This window comes from Sturnira hondurensis, unplaced genomic scaffold (assembly GCF_014824575.4).
Source record: "Sturnira hondurensis isolate 20B ecotype Veracruz unplaced genomic scaffold, ASM1482457v3 Scaffold0022215, whole genome shotgun sequence".
Classification (NCBI taxonomy): Eukaryota; Metazoa; Chordata; class Mammalia; order Chiroptera; family Phyllostomidae; genus Sturnira; species Sturnira hondurensis.
The window spans coordinates 9,641,865-9,658,961 of NW_028094846.1; the positions used below are offsets into that span (position 1 = coordinate 9,641,865).

Consider the following 17,097-nt stretch of genomic DNA (forward strand, 5'->3'; position numbering starts at 1 on the left):
GCTGGAGTAGGAGAAGAAACTAGAAAAATAAAGACCAAATTGTGAAAACTTAATACTCATTTTTAGTAAGTTTCTATTTTATGTTTTAGAAGATGTAAAGCCTTTTAAGGTTTTAAGGAAATATTTTAGAAATTTTTTTTGTTCATTACAAAAGTAATACAGGCTCGTTACAGTTAATTTAGTGTTGCCCGAGTTTGAATCTTGGCTCCAGTACCAGCTGTTCCACTTTGATCGAGTTATTTAACCTCTCGGTGCTTCGGTTTTTAATGGAGGTTTATATTCCTATAATAACACCTGACTAGTGAACTTGTTACAAGGGTTATAAGATGTAAGTTAGAACAGAGCCTAACGTAATTAGTACTATGTATTAGTTACTAATATTATTATTAGAATATTTAGGAAAGCAGTAAAAAAAAAGGTTTAAATTATATCATACAAACTATCACCAAAACTAAATATCAGCAAGTAGATTTATTTCTTTCTAGGATTTTTTTTGCTGAGATTTTTGTGTATATTTTTGTTACGCATACAGTTTTTCATTATAAACTATAAGCTTTGTTTTAATTTTTACATAATATACTATTGAATGGTTTTTAGAATTTTATTAGCCAAGCGAGCTGCTGAGGGATTTTAATCAGAGAATGATGTGATCATTTGTGTGTAGAGGGGTCTCTCCAACTGTAACATGAAGGAAAGGAAAGCAGTAAGCCTAGAAGTGGGGAGACAGGAGTCTAAGCCGTGCCTCAAATAGTTAGCAGTAATAAGAATAGGGAGTAGGAAAGAGATGTCAGGGAGATTTAAGGAGGAGACTTGGCTACTTAACGGGCTGGACAGGGAAGCAGGGGAGATCTAAGGTGATTCCCAGTTCCCAGCAGTCGGTTGGATCAAGGTTTCCTTAACCCAGAAGCTATATAGTGGTCCTCAGGTGTCCTTTCGTGAGAACCTCATGGTTTTGGTTTTAAAATGTAAATGTCAAGGCACCTGTAGTTCATGTAAGTGGAATTACCCAGGACAGATGTCAGAGTCAGAGGTATGAGGATGCACAGCATGTGAATGGTGGCTGAAGCCATAATTATGTCAGCATCACCCAAAGAAGGTCTACATTCAGAGGGAATAAAAGGAAGCCAAGTACTAAATGTGATAAAATAGTGACATTTAGGAACATTATGAAAGGCAGGAGTTGAAACCAAATGAGAGACAATACCGTTGAGGTGGAGGAATGAGGAATTGAGGAGGGGGGATTTTTTTGAGGCTTGAGGCATCCTCATAAGCCAAAGGGGGGAATCTCCAGAATGAAAGACTCAGACTGTAGGAAAGGGGATGGGTAATTGAGGCTGTGGAAATGTGTTGGATTTGGGGCAGAATGAGGTTCAAATAATTAGCTTTAAACAAGTGTCAAAAGATACACCTTTTTCTTCCCTGCAGACAGGAGGAAAGGCAGTTGGAATGGCTGTGAATTATAGAAAATTTTGTAGGTATAATTTTGTATCTCAATTATAGATAATTTAAAGGTTGAAGGCAAGAAAGTTCATGCTGATGGCCTCTGTTTTCCTCATTAAAAGAGGCAAGATTGTGTAGTAAGAGTGATGAGAATCAGAAATTGGCTTGATGAAAGTAGCAAAGGTTAGAACAACTTCTGTGGAGAAGAAAGAAGTGGTTTTCTAAGAATTGACCCCTTTTGTTATTAGTTATTGTAGTATCAGCCATACATTTATTTCTGTTCGTTAATTTCTACTTCAGATCTGAAACAGCAAAGAATTGGAAATCACTAACAGACTCAGAACGTTCCAGAGGATCCCTGGAATCTATTGCTGAACATGTTGGTATGTAACGGGAAAAAATAATGACGCCGTATCTACATAGACTGAGAATTTTTGCTAATGCCTGCACAGTTCTCCCTCTTCGGCTTTTTGATTAAAAATGAATTTCTTAAAGACAATAGGTTATTTAATATTTTGAGTTACTTTTATACTTTAAAGTGATTTATTGATTATGCATAAGTTATGTGAATCACACTCTTTATTATCTCAAATTTACGATTAAAAACTGAGGCATAAAGACATTAACCTAAAATACCTGAGTATGGCAGCAGCTTCTCTAAATTCTTCCTTCATCAGCTTTTAGCCTGTACTCCTTCTCAGGGTAGGAGGTTTTATATATATATTTCAATTTAATCCAAAGGAGAATAAGAATTATTGAAAATAAAGTATAAGTCAGTGAGGAAATAGAGCAAAACTGAGACATGACAAGCCTACCTAATAATGATGATGAAATAGCAATTTGAATTCAAAACATTTAAATCTTGGTTTGTTAGCATATCAAATCTTATTTTTCTCTGCAATATTAGTTCTTAAAGGGCTGTACTTGCAGAAATAGTTGGTTTTTTTTCCTTTTCCTTTTTTAAATTCAAGAGCTTAGTTAAATGCCCAGGAAAATTCATTCTTTTAAAAGTATATATAGGATTATATTTGTCCTTCCTTTAATTGCTTTCCTATTTGAGAATGTATATAATATTTATCACACAATTCTTGTTTTGAATTATTTGAGAATGATCATGCAAGTCAACAACTGCATAAGCTTAGATTCATTTTTGTCCCTTTTTAAATTAGAATAACACTTAAGAAATTATTCTGATTTTAAATTTTCAGTCATTTTAAATGTTTGTGTATTATTGATACAGTATATTCTCCTAAAGGGAAAACTTACCTAATATAGTAACCAAAACAAGTAATATTTATTGACCAGAGTGTTTCCTCCCTAAATTTGGCTTTTATTAAGTTTTGGTTCCAGAAATGAGAGATTGAAATTAAACAATTTTATGTGATTTTTTTTCTTTGAGATGCTGCATTGGCAGGTTCTGAGAGATCAGGATCAGAAAAGTCTTTGTCTGCATATGCAAAGAGAGTGACTGAATTGGACAGTCGAACAGAAGAGCATTTTCAGTCTTCGTCTCCAATTCTTAGATCATCAAGGAGAACCAGAGCAGAATCTGGAGATTCTGTAGAAAATGTACCTTCGTTACCTCTTCTCAAAGAATTCAAAGAATTAAATGCCCCTAATAGAATTCTGGATGTGTCAGGTGCCAAGGTCGTTGAGGAAGAGGCTAGTCAAAGATCAGAAATGCGGGAAGTAAAATACGCAAAGTCGGAGGAGAGCTCAGTTGATGAGGCCAGTTTTATTAAACAGTCCAGGAAGTCTGATGTCTTACTGGAACTAGACCTGGAACAAGGAGATTCATCTGAAATCCTTCCAAGGAAAGATCTTCCTTTACATGCTACAGATAGTCAGAGAGACTTAATTAGGTTAGCCATTGAAAACCTTAGTAAGAAAGAGCTGAAAGAGAGACAATCAGACCAAGATACGGATTGTAGTCCAAACATCCAAAGAGGAAAAGATACTCATCAACATGAGAACGTAAAGGAAAGGGACTTGTCTTTGTCAGAACGGCTTTTTGTTCCTAAAGAGAGAACATACTCTGAAGATTTTGAAGTGTCTTCTTTCAAGAAAGACACTTCAGCTGAATTGTGCAAAGATGACTTTGAGGTGCCATCTTTGCTGTCACTCAGGAAAGACTCGAAGTCTTGCAGAGATAAGTCCCAGCCAACAAGAAGCTCTAGCAGTAGAGCCACCGGCTTCGGTACTGATGACGACATCAGTGAGTGCCTCAGTGAGAAAAGCCTTTCTGTCCACAGCAATACTCACTCCGAAAGGCTGTTAGAACTCAAGTCCCCTACTGAGCTCCTGAAAAGTAAGGAGCGCAGTGATGTGGAGCATGAACAGGAGGTCCCTGAGTCCTCTTCCTTGGCTTCAGTTTCTGTTGCAGATGAGTTACTGGATTTCCACATTGGTGATAGGGTATTGATTGGCAATGTTCAGCCCGGAACTCTTCGATTCAAAGGCACGACTAGTTTCGCTAAAGGGTTCTGGGCTGGAGTGGAGTTGGATAAACCCGAAGGCAATAACAGTGGAACCTATGATGGTGTTGTGTACTTTGTGTGCAAAGAGAAGCATGGCATCTTTGCTCCTCCTCAAAAAATATCCCACATTCCAGAAAACTTTGAAGACTATGTAGACATAAACGAAGATGAAGACTGTTACTTAGATGAGCAATATCACTACAATAACCAGGAACAAAAAGATACAGAAGGTCCCACATTCGATGGAGAAAAGGATGCAATTGAATATTTGTATGAGAAATCTTTACCTAGTATGCACCATGTAGAAGCCTCACTTGATAGAAGCCTTAAACTAGAAACAGACAATATACAGGATGTTTCTGGGGTACTTGAAGCCCAAGTTCACCAGCGATCTTCAGTGGATTCACTGATTCCTTCAAAGGAAAACAAAGACCTTGTTTCTAGTGCCGCAGAAGAGGTTTCCACTGCTGTAGAAGATGATACTTTAGACAATACTTTTTCTGAAGAATTAAAGGAGGCACAGCGGTTTATAGAGAGGGAGGAGAACCTGTACCCCGAGCTTTCAGAACAGCTCTCGACCCCTCTGCTGGACCTCTTAACGAGAGAGAAGAGCCAGCTGGAAGCCCAGCTGAGGGCATCACTAGGTGGGGAAAGAAATTCAGAGCAACAACTGGAAACAGTCAGCTTACTAACAGACAGTTTACTGGATGTCTTTCTGGCGGACACAGTCAATCAGCTACAACAAATCAAAAAAGCCAGGAACGAGAAAATCCAGCTCAGCAATCAGGAACTTCTTGGCAATGATCAAAAGAGAGTCCCAGCCCAAGGCCTGTCCCCACATCTCGAGGAACAGTCACCAGGTGTTCCAGGTTGCTTCCTAAGGTCTGAATTAGATGATGAAAAAGAAGAGATTTCCTCACCGGATATGTGTCCCAGACCTGTAAGTATTTTGCCTGGAAGAAATGTCAATGAACTTTACCTTTGAAATGCATGTTTAGTACGGATGGTTTTTGGTGATGCAGTTTCTATTAGGTGAAGAGCACTGTGCTAGTTTTTAAAGGCCTTGTGACTGTTTTTCTGTTGGAAGCATAATCGTTCTCTGTTGTGTCATGGGTGGTCACTCTAGGTGGTCATGAACACTGGCAGGTATATGCCAGTTTGACAACCCCGAGTACTGTTCACAGGTTAGATTCCCTTGCAGATTCATTGAACAGTTTATTCCATGGAGCTTTCTAATGGTTCTCAACCCAGTTCTATTTTGCCTGTGAAATTATTTGTCTCCATGTCTTCTCAGTCATAGTTGCCCTGCAAAGGTTACCAGTTGTGACATTGATTCTGGTAAAACTGAATTATATTCATTAGGACACACACTCGGGCCATCACCTTGTTTAGTGGTCCATGGACAGTTGAACAAAATAATGATCGTGAGTAACTTGACCAAATAATCACTAAAGGTGAGAAATTTCGTATCCCAGTTCCATATATCCCAGAGACAAGACAGTTCTACAGAAACAGAATAATAATGATACAAAAAGGACACAAAAACTATATTGATTAACAGGTGTTAATCAATAAACATTTTATACAGATTCAACTTATGTAAGCAGACTTATGGGAAGCAGGACAGTTTTTTTTATATTCTTAGTAGATTACTATAGTGTTTTTATTTGGCGTATTTATTAGAGATATAGTAAATATGCAAATAATGTATTTGCTTTGTCTTAAAGAAAAGGCCGAAGTGAACGGTAGTCACTCAGTAGGCTCTGTTTGGCCCCATTTCTCGCAGGAGAGCCCGGTATTCGGTGCCGGCGGGCAGGAAGAGCTTGCTAAGAGACTTGCTGAACTGGAGACCAGCCGGGAGTTCCTGAGCGTGTTAGATGATCAGGACTGGTTTGAAGAAGATTTTGGTTTGAGCTCTTCTCACAAGATCCAAAAAAATAAGGCAGAAGAAACCATCGTACCTCTCATGGCAGAACCAAAAAGAGCTCCCCAGAAGCCGTGTGAAACACTCTTGGCAGTCCCGCATACCGCAGGGGAAGTCGAAACTCTTGTACACGGTGCCGCAGAAGAACTTTGGAAGTGGAAAGAACTGGGTCGTGACCTTCAGGGCGTCGGTATTCCTGCAGAGCTGCTCGGGGGCGCCAGTAAGGGGCTGGACTTAGAGAGCACGAGTAAGCGGGTCTACAGACAGGTAGGTGACAGGGAGGAAAATTCCGACTTCTGAGCCTCCCTCTTGTTGGAAATTTAGGCTCTTAGCCATTTTATTTTGTTTTATTCTCTATTAAGGCGGTCTTTGATTTAACGAAAGAGATTTTTGAGGAAATATTTGCTGAGGATCCCAACCTGAATCAACCTGTCTGGATGAAGCCATGCAGAGTCAACTCTAGTTATTTCCGACGAGTGAAGAACCCAAACGACCTTGATGAAATCAAGGTAAACTGCAATTCTTGACATGCTGTTCATTTATACAGATCCATGTATACTCTGAAATCAGGTACTCCTCTGTATTAGTCATCTTTCCTCAAGGCCTGTTCCATCGTGGATATTCACTAAATTAATTGAATCCATGAGCAGTGGAAGGGTGGAGGTGAGAGGGAACCCTGCACCCTCAAGATTTACACAACAAAACGTAACTTTTAATGATGTCTAAGAAAAATTAGGAAATACTCAGGGAGATAAGTTATCGCATCCCAGAGGCATTTTAAATTGTTTGCTGATCTAGAAGTAAGTATAACATTCTAGTGGTATACCTGAAAAAGTATAACATTCTAGTGGTACACCTGAAAGCACATCATGTATTAAACATGCCCGCCCTAGACACGTGGCTATTACCTTTCTGTATTGGATTTCAGAGGCTTCTGATCGGCAATGGCCTTTGAAATACATGAGATGGTAATGTGATGTGTAAAAAACATTGTTAGCTAAGGAGCCCCTGAGAAGACGAGGTGCCCTTGAAGCCACAAGGACTCCCAACAGAAGTTACATCGGGGGACGTTCTCTGCCTGTTCACGTGTTTCTTTAATTCAGCAGATGCTGTATTTTGGCGCGGTGCCTCCCACACTTTAGTGTGCACGTGACTCAGTTGGGCATTTTGTTTCAACGGGGGCTCTTCCTCAGCAGGTCTGGAGTGGGACCTGAAGTGCTGCGCTTCTGCCAAGCTCCCAGTGGCGCCCGTGCTGTTGGTTCTGGGACCGCTCTGAGTGGCAGGGCTCTAGAGCTGTGTTTCCCGAACCTGGTTGATCATAGAAAGTTGTTTTTTCCTCAGAGAGCACCCCTCTAATTCCTCATCTTATTGATGTGTTTTCTTACATCATCGGGAGTCCAGGTGGGCTATCCAAATACATTAAAGGAACATACACGTTATTCTGGTATATAGTGTGATGGCACTGCCTTGCGCAACAGTCTTTTTTAAAATTGAACTATAATTGACATATTGGTTGTAGATGTACAACCTAGTGATTATAGTGATTTGGTTTGCATACAGGGTGCAGCACAAATAACGCCTTTTTTATGACAAAATCATAAGCAAGTAATTCTGTAACATAATAATATCACTCTCAAGCACACCACGCAACATTTTAGGTGAAACGTTCAAATTAAAACTATAAATGACTACACCCGTGTTATTACCTGACCAGCTGCACTCCAGCAGGTGTTCCTTCTGCCCGACCCTGCCGGTTGTGGGAAGGGCACCACACGGGTCTAGTTATCGAGCACACGTAGTTACCGCTCCGTTTCCTTGTGATGAAAACTTTGAAGCTCTAGTCTCTTAGCAACTTCCGAAAGTATATGATACAGGGTTGTTAACTATAGAAAGCTTTTGAAAATATTTTGTGCTGACAGAACACCGGCAGGTATTTATAAGATTAAACGTGTGCTCACATCAGGGAGGGCAAAGCAGGCTGAATCCAGCCCACCATGTGGTTTTATAAATGAAGCTTTATTGGACTGCAGCCATACCCATTGGTCCCCATATTGTCTGTGTCTACTTTCCTGCTAAAATATTTATAATCTGGCCCTTTACAGAAAAGATTTTCAAAGATTAATTTGATTCATTAAAAAAAATTTTTTTAATTGTTTTCAACTTTGAGGAACAGAGTAATAGCACCACCTCGGGAGCTTTCTCGGAACAGTGGTGCACTTCCTTCCTGTCAGCCCTCCACCGATGGTGCAGCCTCGGATGCGCATGTGTGTGTGTGTGTGTGTGTGTGTGTGTGCGCGCGCGCGCGCGCGCGGGCTGGGAGTGCTGGGGCTTGGGGGTCATCTGAAATGATGACCTGAGTCATAAGTGTGCCCTTCCTTTCACTAAGAACATTGTTTTTTAACAAGTAGTAAGATTGTAATATATAGACTTAAATACCTATTTAATATATTGTAAATAAACTTAAGATAGCACAAATCCAAATTGTTTTGTTAATAACAAAGAACAAATGAAAATAAGACAAGATATTTAATATATACCAACAGTATCAGAGTATATATCAATATAATGTACAGTGATGTTCCCCACTAATTTTAATATTGAAATAACATTTTATAAAGTTTTTAATGATAATAGTTCAAATAGCATTAGCAGTAAAACTATTATGCTTTTTATACTGCAGTGTTGGTTAATATTTTTAAAATCTAACATTGAACCTTGGTGTTTCAAAATAAACAACCCCAACCACAGCCATATACTTTGCTCATGTGGTGTCGCTCCCCAGTTTGTGTGGGACTTTTCAGGGTCAGCGATTTACATTAGGCTTGCTGTGATAGTTTTGCCAGCTTGAAGTTAGCTAATAGTGGTTCTTGGTAGAGGGGACTCTAAAGCAGTTTTTTCTTTGCAGATTCATCAGTGGGTTTTATTTTTTTAACATCTAAAATGTTTATCTTTATTTTTTAATAGTTTTTTATTGTATTTTTTTCCATTACTGCTTGTCCCCCCTTGTACCCTCTCCCACCTCCACCTGCCTGTTTTATTTTTGCATGTTGTGTAAAAACAAAAATTCTTTAAGTGAGTAAAATCTGAGCTTCTGGAATACTTTTCAAATTGCTAAGTGGAAGAAATTTGTATGTTCTTTTGTTATAAATTATATTTGCGTAAATCTGTTTGCTGTATTATAGCACAAAATCTCAGGAACTTTGTTCTTTGTGTTTTATTCATTTCTTTTATTTCTACAGAACTTCATAGCAACTGAAGTACTCAAGTTGTTCAGTCTTAAAAAGGAACCAAACCACAAAACAGATTGGCAGAAAATGATGAAATTTGGAAGAAAGAAAAGAGACCGAGTGGATCATATCCTGGTCAGTGTATATAACTGAGCTATTTTTATTTTGACCATCTACTCTGAAATCGAAACATAGAGTCTAAAAAGAAAAGGAAATAGAATTACTCTTAAGTCTGTAATAGTAAAGTCACATAGCTTTCATTTGCTGCATTTCTGCCCCTCAGTTTTGGAAATGACATTCTTTTGAACTCAGTAGATTAATATTTAACAGTATTTTGTAGGTGTGGAGAACTTGAGAAATAATAAAAAGTTGAGAGGAAGCCAAGTGTAAGGAACTGAATTGAGAAGAGGCCAGTGTAGCCTGAATGTAAAGCCCTGTCCTGCCACTTTCTGGGAGAGTAATCTCGGACTAATTATTCAACTCCTTGGTGCCTCCTTTCCCTGTCTGCAAAGTGAGGGTGATAGTCATAGTACCTACTGAAAAAAGTATGAAGAGGATTAAATGAATATTTATGTGTGTCTATATGTACCAGTTCCCTGTGGGGAGAAAAGGAGAATGAAATGATTGTTACACTGACTCTTTAAAGCAATGTAATTAACTTTTATGTAGCACACATTACCTACAGACACCTTCAGGAGCGGGGGAATGTGCAATAGAACAGGCTCTAGAAACCAGAAGGAAACACGGAGGCAGATCCGCAGGCTCTAAGGCCCGTTGGTGACCTTAGTTGCAGCTCCACGTTGGGCTTGTGCTTTCTGATGGCCAGAGCAGAAAGGAAGCCTGTTAGCTCTCCCGGCGGAGGAGGCAGCGGCTCCTGTTCCTGAGGAGGAGCAGAGCTTTCGCAGGTACTGAGGAGAGCGGGGAGGGGGCTCGCGGAGGGGACGCTGAGAGGTGTAAAGGGCAATGTCCTGAAGCCGGTATTTCTACGGTAAGGGCAAAAACGAGTTCATTAGGACAGTGCTTTCTAAATTCTGTTACTGGGGAAGGAATGGCTCACAGAACAGATTTAATACTAAAGGCTGAGGTAACAGAAAAAGGGAAGCTGTACAACTTTGAACAAATGAACAAATTCATGGGAGGTGTGAAATCTTTTGTGGGGACACACCCTTGTGTCCCAGAACGTGGTTCTCCTGCAGCTCCAGCTTGAGAAGTGTCACATTAGGCTGTTGCCTGTGACGTTCTTCGTAAGAGAGGAGCACCAGTTCCTAGGTAGGTTAGAATATTTCTTATGCATGCACACAGGATGACTCTCTGATCAAAGAAATATGGTACAGGAGAGTCTGAATTAAACATGTGTTCATTTACTGGTGGCCCATTGCAAAACTCCCAGAGGGAGCCTCCTTAAACGTTATTTAACCGTGGAGTCCTTTTGGTTGGCATACCTGTTCATGCAGCAGAAGTTAGGGAACCAAAGAATGGATGTTTGCATATCCTTCGAACCATCCCCGCAGCCCTGGCTGGCGTAGCTCAGGGGATTGGGCGCGGGCCTGTGAGCCAAAGGATTGCAGTTTGATTCCCAGTCAGGGCACATGCCAGGGTTGCAGGCCAGTTCCCAGCAGGGGACGCACGAGAGGAAACCATACATTGATATTTCTCTCCCTCTCTCCTTCCTTCCCCTCTAAAGATAAATAAGTAAAATCTTTATAAAAAAAACCTCAAAGAGAAAGAATGTAGCAGCCGCCTTGTCACGCACCTTCAGCCCTGGCTGGGGTGTGTGTTGACCGTGCTGTTCTTCCCTCTCTCGCTCACTCGGACTCCTGGGTGTTGTGGTCTCTTCCTCCCAGGAGTCTTCTCATTTTCTTCATAATGGCAACAGGGTGCAAGTTCCCCCCCTTCGCTTCCTCTGCCTTATTCAAGACGAATCTGTGGTCAGGCCAAGTCAGGAGGTGGTGTTTACGTGGCTTTTTTGCCAAGTTAGGCTTCCATTTGGAGACCCCGTAGCTGCAATAGCTGCTGAGTTTGGAACTAGATCAGGGTGTAGAGTCCACTTTCTCCACCTGGGCTCCACGCTGCAGACATCACTGTGTGTAATAAGCCTTCTGTGTTTCTTTTGTAAGTAGCTTTTAAAATTTTTATTGTAAACAAGCAAAAAATCTTGAGCAGTTAGTTCTCATTTAAATGTGGTTTACCTTAGGAATCCAAAAATCCTAAAATGCCAAAAGAACAAGCATTGCATAAGCATAACAGTGATCTTTCAAATAAGCTTAAACAATAGATAGTGCACTTAAAAAACCAAATTTTATTCATTTATTTATGATACTCCAGAATCATATTGTTTTCTAGTATATATATGCACTTTATAATTATAAAACCGTATAACTGGTCATTTGCTTTCTTCTCTCCCCCTTAAGTTCTTATACACATTATCTTATGTTGACACAGACAACATGCTTGTGGTCCTTAATAACTATAAAATACTAGAATATCGTCGAATTCCATTTTGACAGTTTGAAGTCATTTGACAGTTTCAAAGCTGCTTTTATTTTAGTTGGCACTTGAGGTTTCACACTTTCTGCCACTCTGAAAGGGGCACTATCATCACATAACTTACTCTCTTTGCCTGTCCTGTTTCCTCAGCCAGTATGGAACCGCAGAGCCAGCCAATACAATAACTTCTCTGGCTTTTATGGGAATCTCTAACCTTTGTGTTTCTCAATTCTAGGTGCAGGAGCTCCACGAAGAGGAGGCGCAGTGGGTGAACTATGACGAGGACGAGTTGTGTGTGAAGATGCAGCTAGCTGATGGGATCTTTGAGACCTTGATCAGAGACACTATTGATGTTCTGAATCGAATCAGTGAGAAGCAGGGGAGAGTCCTACTTGTGTGACATCATGCAAATAAACCGAACACTGAGTGCTAATATGAGTCCTGGGCCTTTCTGCCCCCCGACACACACCCATCTCCATCATAGCGAGAGTGCTTCTGGACCTGGCGCCTGCTCGGAGACTGCTGGTGTGGAGCCCCCGGGGCCGTGCAGTGCGTCTGGTACTGCAGCCGCTGCTTCAGAGTCTGCCCCCCGGAGCGGCTGTTGGTTTCGGTGGGCAGCGCACGCCTGATGCTGACACGGAGCCTGGTTCTGCACCTCCGTTAGCGCCCGACTGGGTCTGTGGTGAGGGCTGCCGGCCGCAGACTTACCTCGTAGCTTAGACTAGGGTGCCACGGTCTGGAGTCTGAAGTCAGGTAGGAGAGGTGTGTAGGTAAATGCAGCGTACCATTTTTGACACGTACTCCTGGTCTGTGATAGTCCCTAACCAGTGTTAAACCCTTAACCACTTCTGAATAGGCAAGTTTAATAGTGAGTGCCTGTTCCCTTCTGGAGTTCGTCTCCCTTCTTTCTGAAGACCCTCTCCCATTATTGTAGTTGAGCAGCAACAAGCAGACTTGTTGAAATCAAAGATAGCCTTCCTTTCTGAGCACCATAGAAAGAATTATAAACCTTTGCATTATTTTTACTTTATCTGGGCATGAAAACAAAGAAATGCCCTCACTGAAGACCGAGCTCAAAGGACTGATGCCGGGCTGGCTTTTCCGCCCTGCGTCTGCCCTGCACTTTCCTTGCTCTTCTGAACCTCTGCCAACTGCTCCCGGAGTCCCAGACCCTCAGGACCGTCTCAGGCACCCAGGCACGGCAAACGTGGACGTCATTCATTTTGGCCTTCGAACTTCCAGCTCCCATCTCTCCCCGAGAAATCAGAGACGCTGTTACTTGAATGATTTGGGAAATGAGTGTGTGCACCAAAGACAAAAAGATACTCTCTGTTGTTTGTGTGCTTGTTTTGTGCTATGGAGCATTTGTTAATTTATTTTAAGATAAATTATTAAGTTGAAAATGTGTGTCCCTATTCCCAAATGAAAGAATCTTCTTAGAGTAGTTCCACTTCTATCTTGAAGCTTCTCTGGTTCGTAGTCTTTGCACAGGAAACCTGCAGTTTTAACAAACCCATGCACAGTGGAAAGAAGATGGGCTTTTCCAAGATCACCTGCGGTAGCAGAAATGGGATGAGATGATTTAAAGACGCTGTAAAATTCACTTCCGCCTCTCTGGCAGCGTTGCTTCTCACAACTGTGACCTGTGTCTGAAAACTTGTCCAGGCTCCAGCTGCTGCATTGGAGCATGTGCGACAGTGCTCTCCCCAGACCTTGGTGCCCTGCCTTCCCAACTGGTTCCTCTTGATCAGTGCATCCTTCTTCGAGTATCTAGAAGAATGCAGATAATCTTAGGCGTGAATGTAAATGCCTTAATATTGAAGGTCCTGATTAGAAGCACGATATAAGGCATCCACTGGATTCCTATTTACAAGTATCCTGGAATGTTACTCCTTCAAAATATGTTAGAAAAAACCCAAAGATGGTATAATCTTTGTGTGCACATTCGTTTCTTTCTGCATCTTTCCTCCAGACTTGCCTTTGCATCTCAAATGCTTCACTATGCACACTTCCATTGCTCTTTGGTTTCATCCTGTCATTATGAGAAACTTAATGAAATAACATTGGAATTTTTGCATTTTGCACAATGACTGGTATGATAGCTCTTGACAAATAAGGAAAGCACTGAAATGTGGTTGGTTCTTGGGAAATGCTCGGATCAATGCATTGCCAGCGTTTCTTCTGGGCTTTGGATGTTGGGCTGTAGTCTCGTAGCCATAGTGAGTGAATTGACTTAAGAGAAGCTGGGGTCTCTTGGGGTCGTTAACCAGTAGTGTGGAGATACTACTGTCACGTGGCCAAGGAAAAGCAAGGGCTTTTCTTTGCAGCTTGTGTCATTTGGAAGACAGCAGAACACCTTGTCTGCATCCTTTGGTTGCTTGGGGGATGACACCTGTCCTTAGGACACTGAAACTTTTCAGCTGCTATAAATTTTTTATAAAGGAATATAAAAAATGTAATAGGAACATAGGTTGTTTTTCTACATCCTCCTTAGTTGGACAGAAATCAATTTTGAACAAGAAATTTTATCTTTATTCTTTCTGACATTACGATTTCAGAAGAGGAAGAAATGCTGTGAGCCCGTGGAATGAGCCATCCGGGCTCAGGAGTGCTGCTGAGAGCGTGGCGGCCCACTTCCGGTATGCGCCGGCACCTCGGCATTGTGGGTTCCATGTGAGAGACAGGAGTTGGTCATCTTACTCCTTGCCAGAAATAATTACCCATAGCTAGGCAGCAGAAAACAAAGGAACCTGTAATTAGTAGATTTCTTATTATTTTAACTATCTGGATATAATTGGAAGGGGTTCAGTGTTAGTGTTGAAATGATGAATGTGGACACCTGGCCGCTGGTTCCTTACTGGGATCTTTTTATTCGTCTGCCTCTTAACCACGAATCTAAATACCCCCTCTTTGTAATCTCTGTTCCTTCTCCCCACACCCCCGACCTCTTTCACTCTCTCTTCATAATTCCTCTAAGAAAAAGATCTTTGCATCAGCAGTAATATCTTTTAAAATAGCACTCAGAATTTAGTAGTAAACCAACATACAGGCTTCAGATTATTTCTGAGTCCGAAACAATTTGTGCTGTCCAGGGTGCTTAACTCTGGGTTAAATAAGTACAGGGTAGATTCCCTCTTCAGGTCTAAACAGGAATTTGTACTCTAGGGAAAAGCGTGAAGAGCTCAAAAGTAGTTAACAGGGAAGGTGATTTGTTTTTCTTTTACCTAAAAGAAAAGATTCCTTCTGTGACTACAGGTCTCTGAGAAATTATCTTTCAGAAGAGATTTCGTTGCTCATAAGAGTGTTGTGGCCTATTGAAAAAAACAATTTTGTTCACTTTCTTGTCTTGAAAAAAAGTGGCCTTAGCTTTTTGCAATACTTGAATAAAGTGTGTACTCGCACAGCGTTAGAGACTCGTAACTTTTCTGCAAGCAGTTCAAACTTACATCTTCTTTTACTACCTTAAGAATACTAGTGAATAAAACATTAATTCAAAGAGCAAATGATAGAAACTACAATGATGTTTAATGCAAATTGTAGGAATTTACATGTTTACAAATCATCTTAAACTGGTTGTGCAGCAATTCAATAAAATATCTTTGTATTATAAAAATGTGAAGAAAATGTAAACTGATGTAAAGGAGGTACTGTCATTTTAATTAACCTAATGTTTAATAGCTTTTCCTTCCGGACTTTGCAAAGCCTTCTCGGGAAACACGTTGCAAAGCATTCTCTGGGAGGCCTGGCCTCCGTGTGTGTACTGTACCGTGCAGACATGAAAAACAAACCCGTTTACTGTGTACGTGTAAATAGCCTGGTCATCAGGCCGTTTTCAGCCAATAGTCACATCCAGTGCAGCTTTGCACAGAAGACTTAGGGTGTGGTTTGTAAGTATGATCTGTAAAATAACTGGGAGGAGTTCCCATGTACACCTGTGTAAATAGATTTGTTAACTGAAATGTACTTTAAGAAAAGAAAAATCTGTAAATAAACTGATTTATAAGTTAATTGCATGTCAGATGTTCTTTTTCATGCTTTGGGCCAAGTTGAGAAAGCTAGTCCCTCCCTGGCTGGGTAGCAGAGCGCTGTGCCCGGCAGTACAAGGCAGCGGTGCGGGAGCTGTTTCCTCTGCACCGAGGCGCCTCGCCACACGCAGCAGGGCAGCCAGGTGTTCGTCACTCAGGCGTTCATCCCTCCTTCCTGTTCCAAGCACTGTGTGCAGTGCTGGGGGCGGCCGAGAGGCAGACAGGATCCCTGACCTCGTGGAGCTTAAAAGTCCAATGCAAGGGTCAGGAAGAAAATTGCAAAAACAAGGCATGACAGGTTGCAGTAAATGCTGCAAAGGAAGTGGACCTGGGTTTGAGAATATATAACGGAAGGACCCAAAAAGGGTCGGTAGAGGCGGTGGGAGAAGAGCTCAAGGTAAAGCAGAACTTTGTGTTCTGTGGTGCTGGGCTTCTTCCCTGTCATCCATGGCAAATGACTTGAGTTCTGGTTGGTCACCCTTGCAAAATGACCCAGAAGGGCCGCCATCTGATGCCTAGGTATAGAGGCTATCATTTATTTCTAGAACGATGAGCTTGGAGAAGAGCTAGAGATCTAAAAGAATAAAACATTTGCGAAGGGGGAGCACCCTGAGTGTGTGGAGCTCAGGACAGTGAATTGTCTCTGCTCCAACAGGTGGGAAGTAACCACCATAATCTCACCTGAGTTCCATCCCTCCCACACCTTTAACCCCTACACAGCCATGGACATTAGAATCTGCAAAAATGACCCTGCATGGCAGCAGATTCTACGAATTCTTTGACTTGTGAAGCAGGTAGTTGAGTACCTACTGCATGCTGTGTACTGTGTTTGGTGCTAAGAACTTAACGGGAATGGCAGGTTGAATCTTGGAAAAGACCCAATAGCAGTGTCCTTGACTCAAAATACATGAAGATGGAGGGTGGCAGCCGGCATAGCAGAGCCAAAAATGGTGAGCACCTATGAGAAGTAAATGCTGTCAAGACAAGCAGTTGCCCTATGACATCCCACAGAAGCTCAGAATTGGGAGGCTATGACTGCTATAGAAAAAGTTGGGGAGCCTGGGACTCTTTCATTGGTCACTAGGTGGCCAGGCTGTGAGGCCAAGGTTAAAAGCCAGATTATTGCTACCCAGGGAAAAGACCCATGCAAATATGAGGTTCCTGAGAACAGACAACAGCAGCCCAGGCTCAAGTGGTACCAGGTTTCCTGACAGCAAGAGAGGAGAGAGTGCACAAGATGCAGCCCCTTGTGAAGAAGCCTCGATCCCCCATGGCCAGTGGGTTCAGTCCAAAGCCCGAGGGGGTGATGTGGCTGCATGCACCCCGCTTCCTGACGCAGTGGTAGGAAATATGGAAAGCTGAGGGTGTGCCTGAGAGCCACCGCCCCCTGCGCTTAAACAGAACAAGGGGCCACACAGTGAGTCTGAAGCAGGAAAGGCATTCCCACACAAGGTGACAAGCCGGCACAGGCAGTGAGGGCTTTCTCTCCTAGCAAGTAAGGAAGTGTTCCAGGCCCA

At 41.8% G+C, this 17,097-nt stretch overlaps 1 protein-coding gene across 4 annotated transcripts in view; it reads left to right on the forward strand.

The window, feature by feature from the left end:
• CEP350 (centrosomal protein 350) overlaps positions 1–15,568 on the forward strand; it is a 116,309-nt gene extending 100,741 nt beyond the window's left edge. For all 4 annotated transcript variants that reach the window (XM_037034876.1, XM_037034878.1, XM_037034877.1 and 1 more), the window contains 6 exons: positions 1,741–1,823; positions 2,840–4,857; positions 5,704–6,108; positions 6,204–6,350; positions 9,081–9,203; positions 11,791–15,568. In XM_037034876.1, the coding sequence (XP_036890771.1) occupies positions 1,741–1,823; positions 2,840–4,857; positions 5,704–6,108; positions 6,204–6,350; positions 9,081–9,203; positions 11,791–11,955 (2,941 nt within the window). In that variant the 3' untranslated portion in view covers positions 11,956–15,568. The remainder of the gene's footprint in view (positions 1–1,740; positions 1,824–2,839; positions 4,858–5,703; positions 6,109–6,203; positions 6,351–9,080; positions 9,204–11,790) is intronic.
• The last annotated feature ends 1,529 nt before the right edge of the window (positions 15,569–17,097 follow it).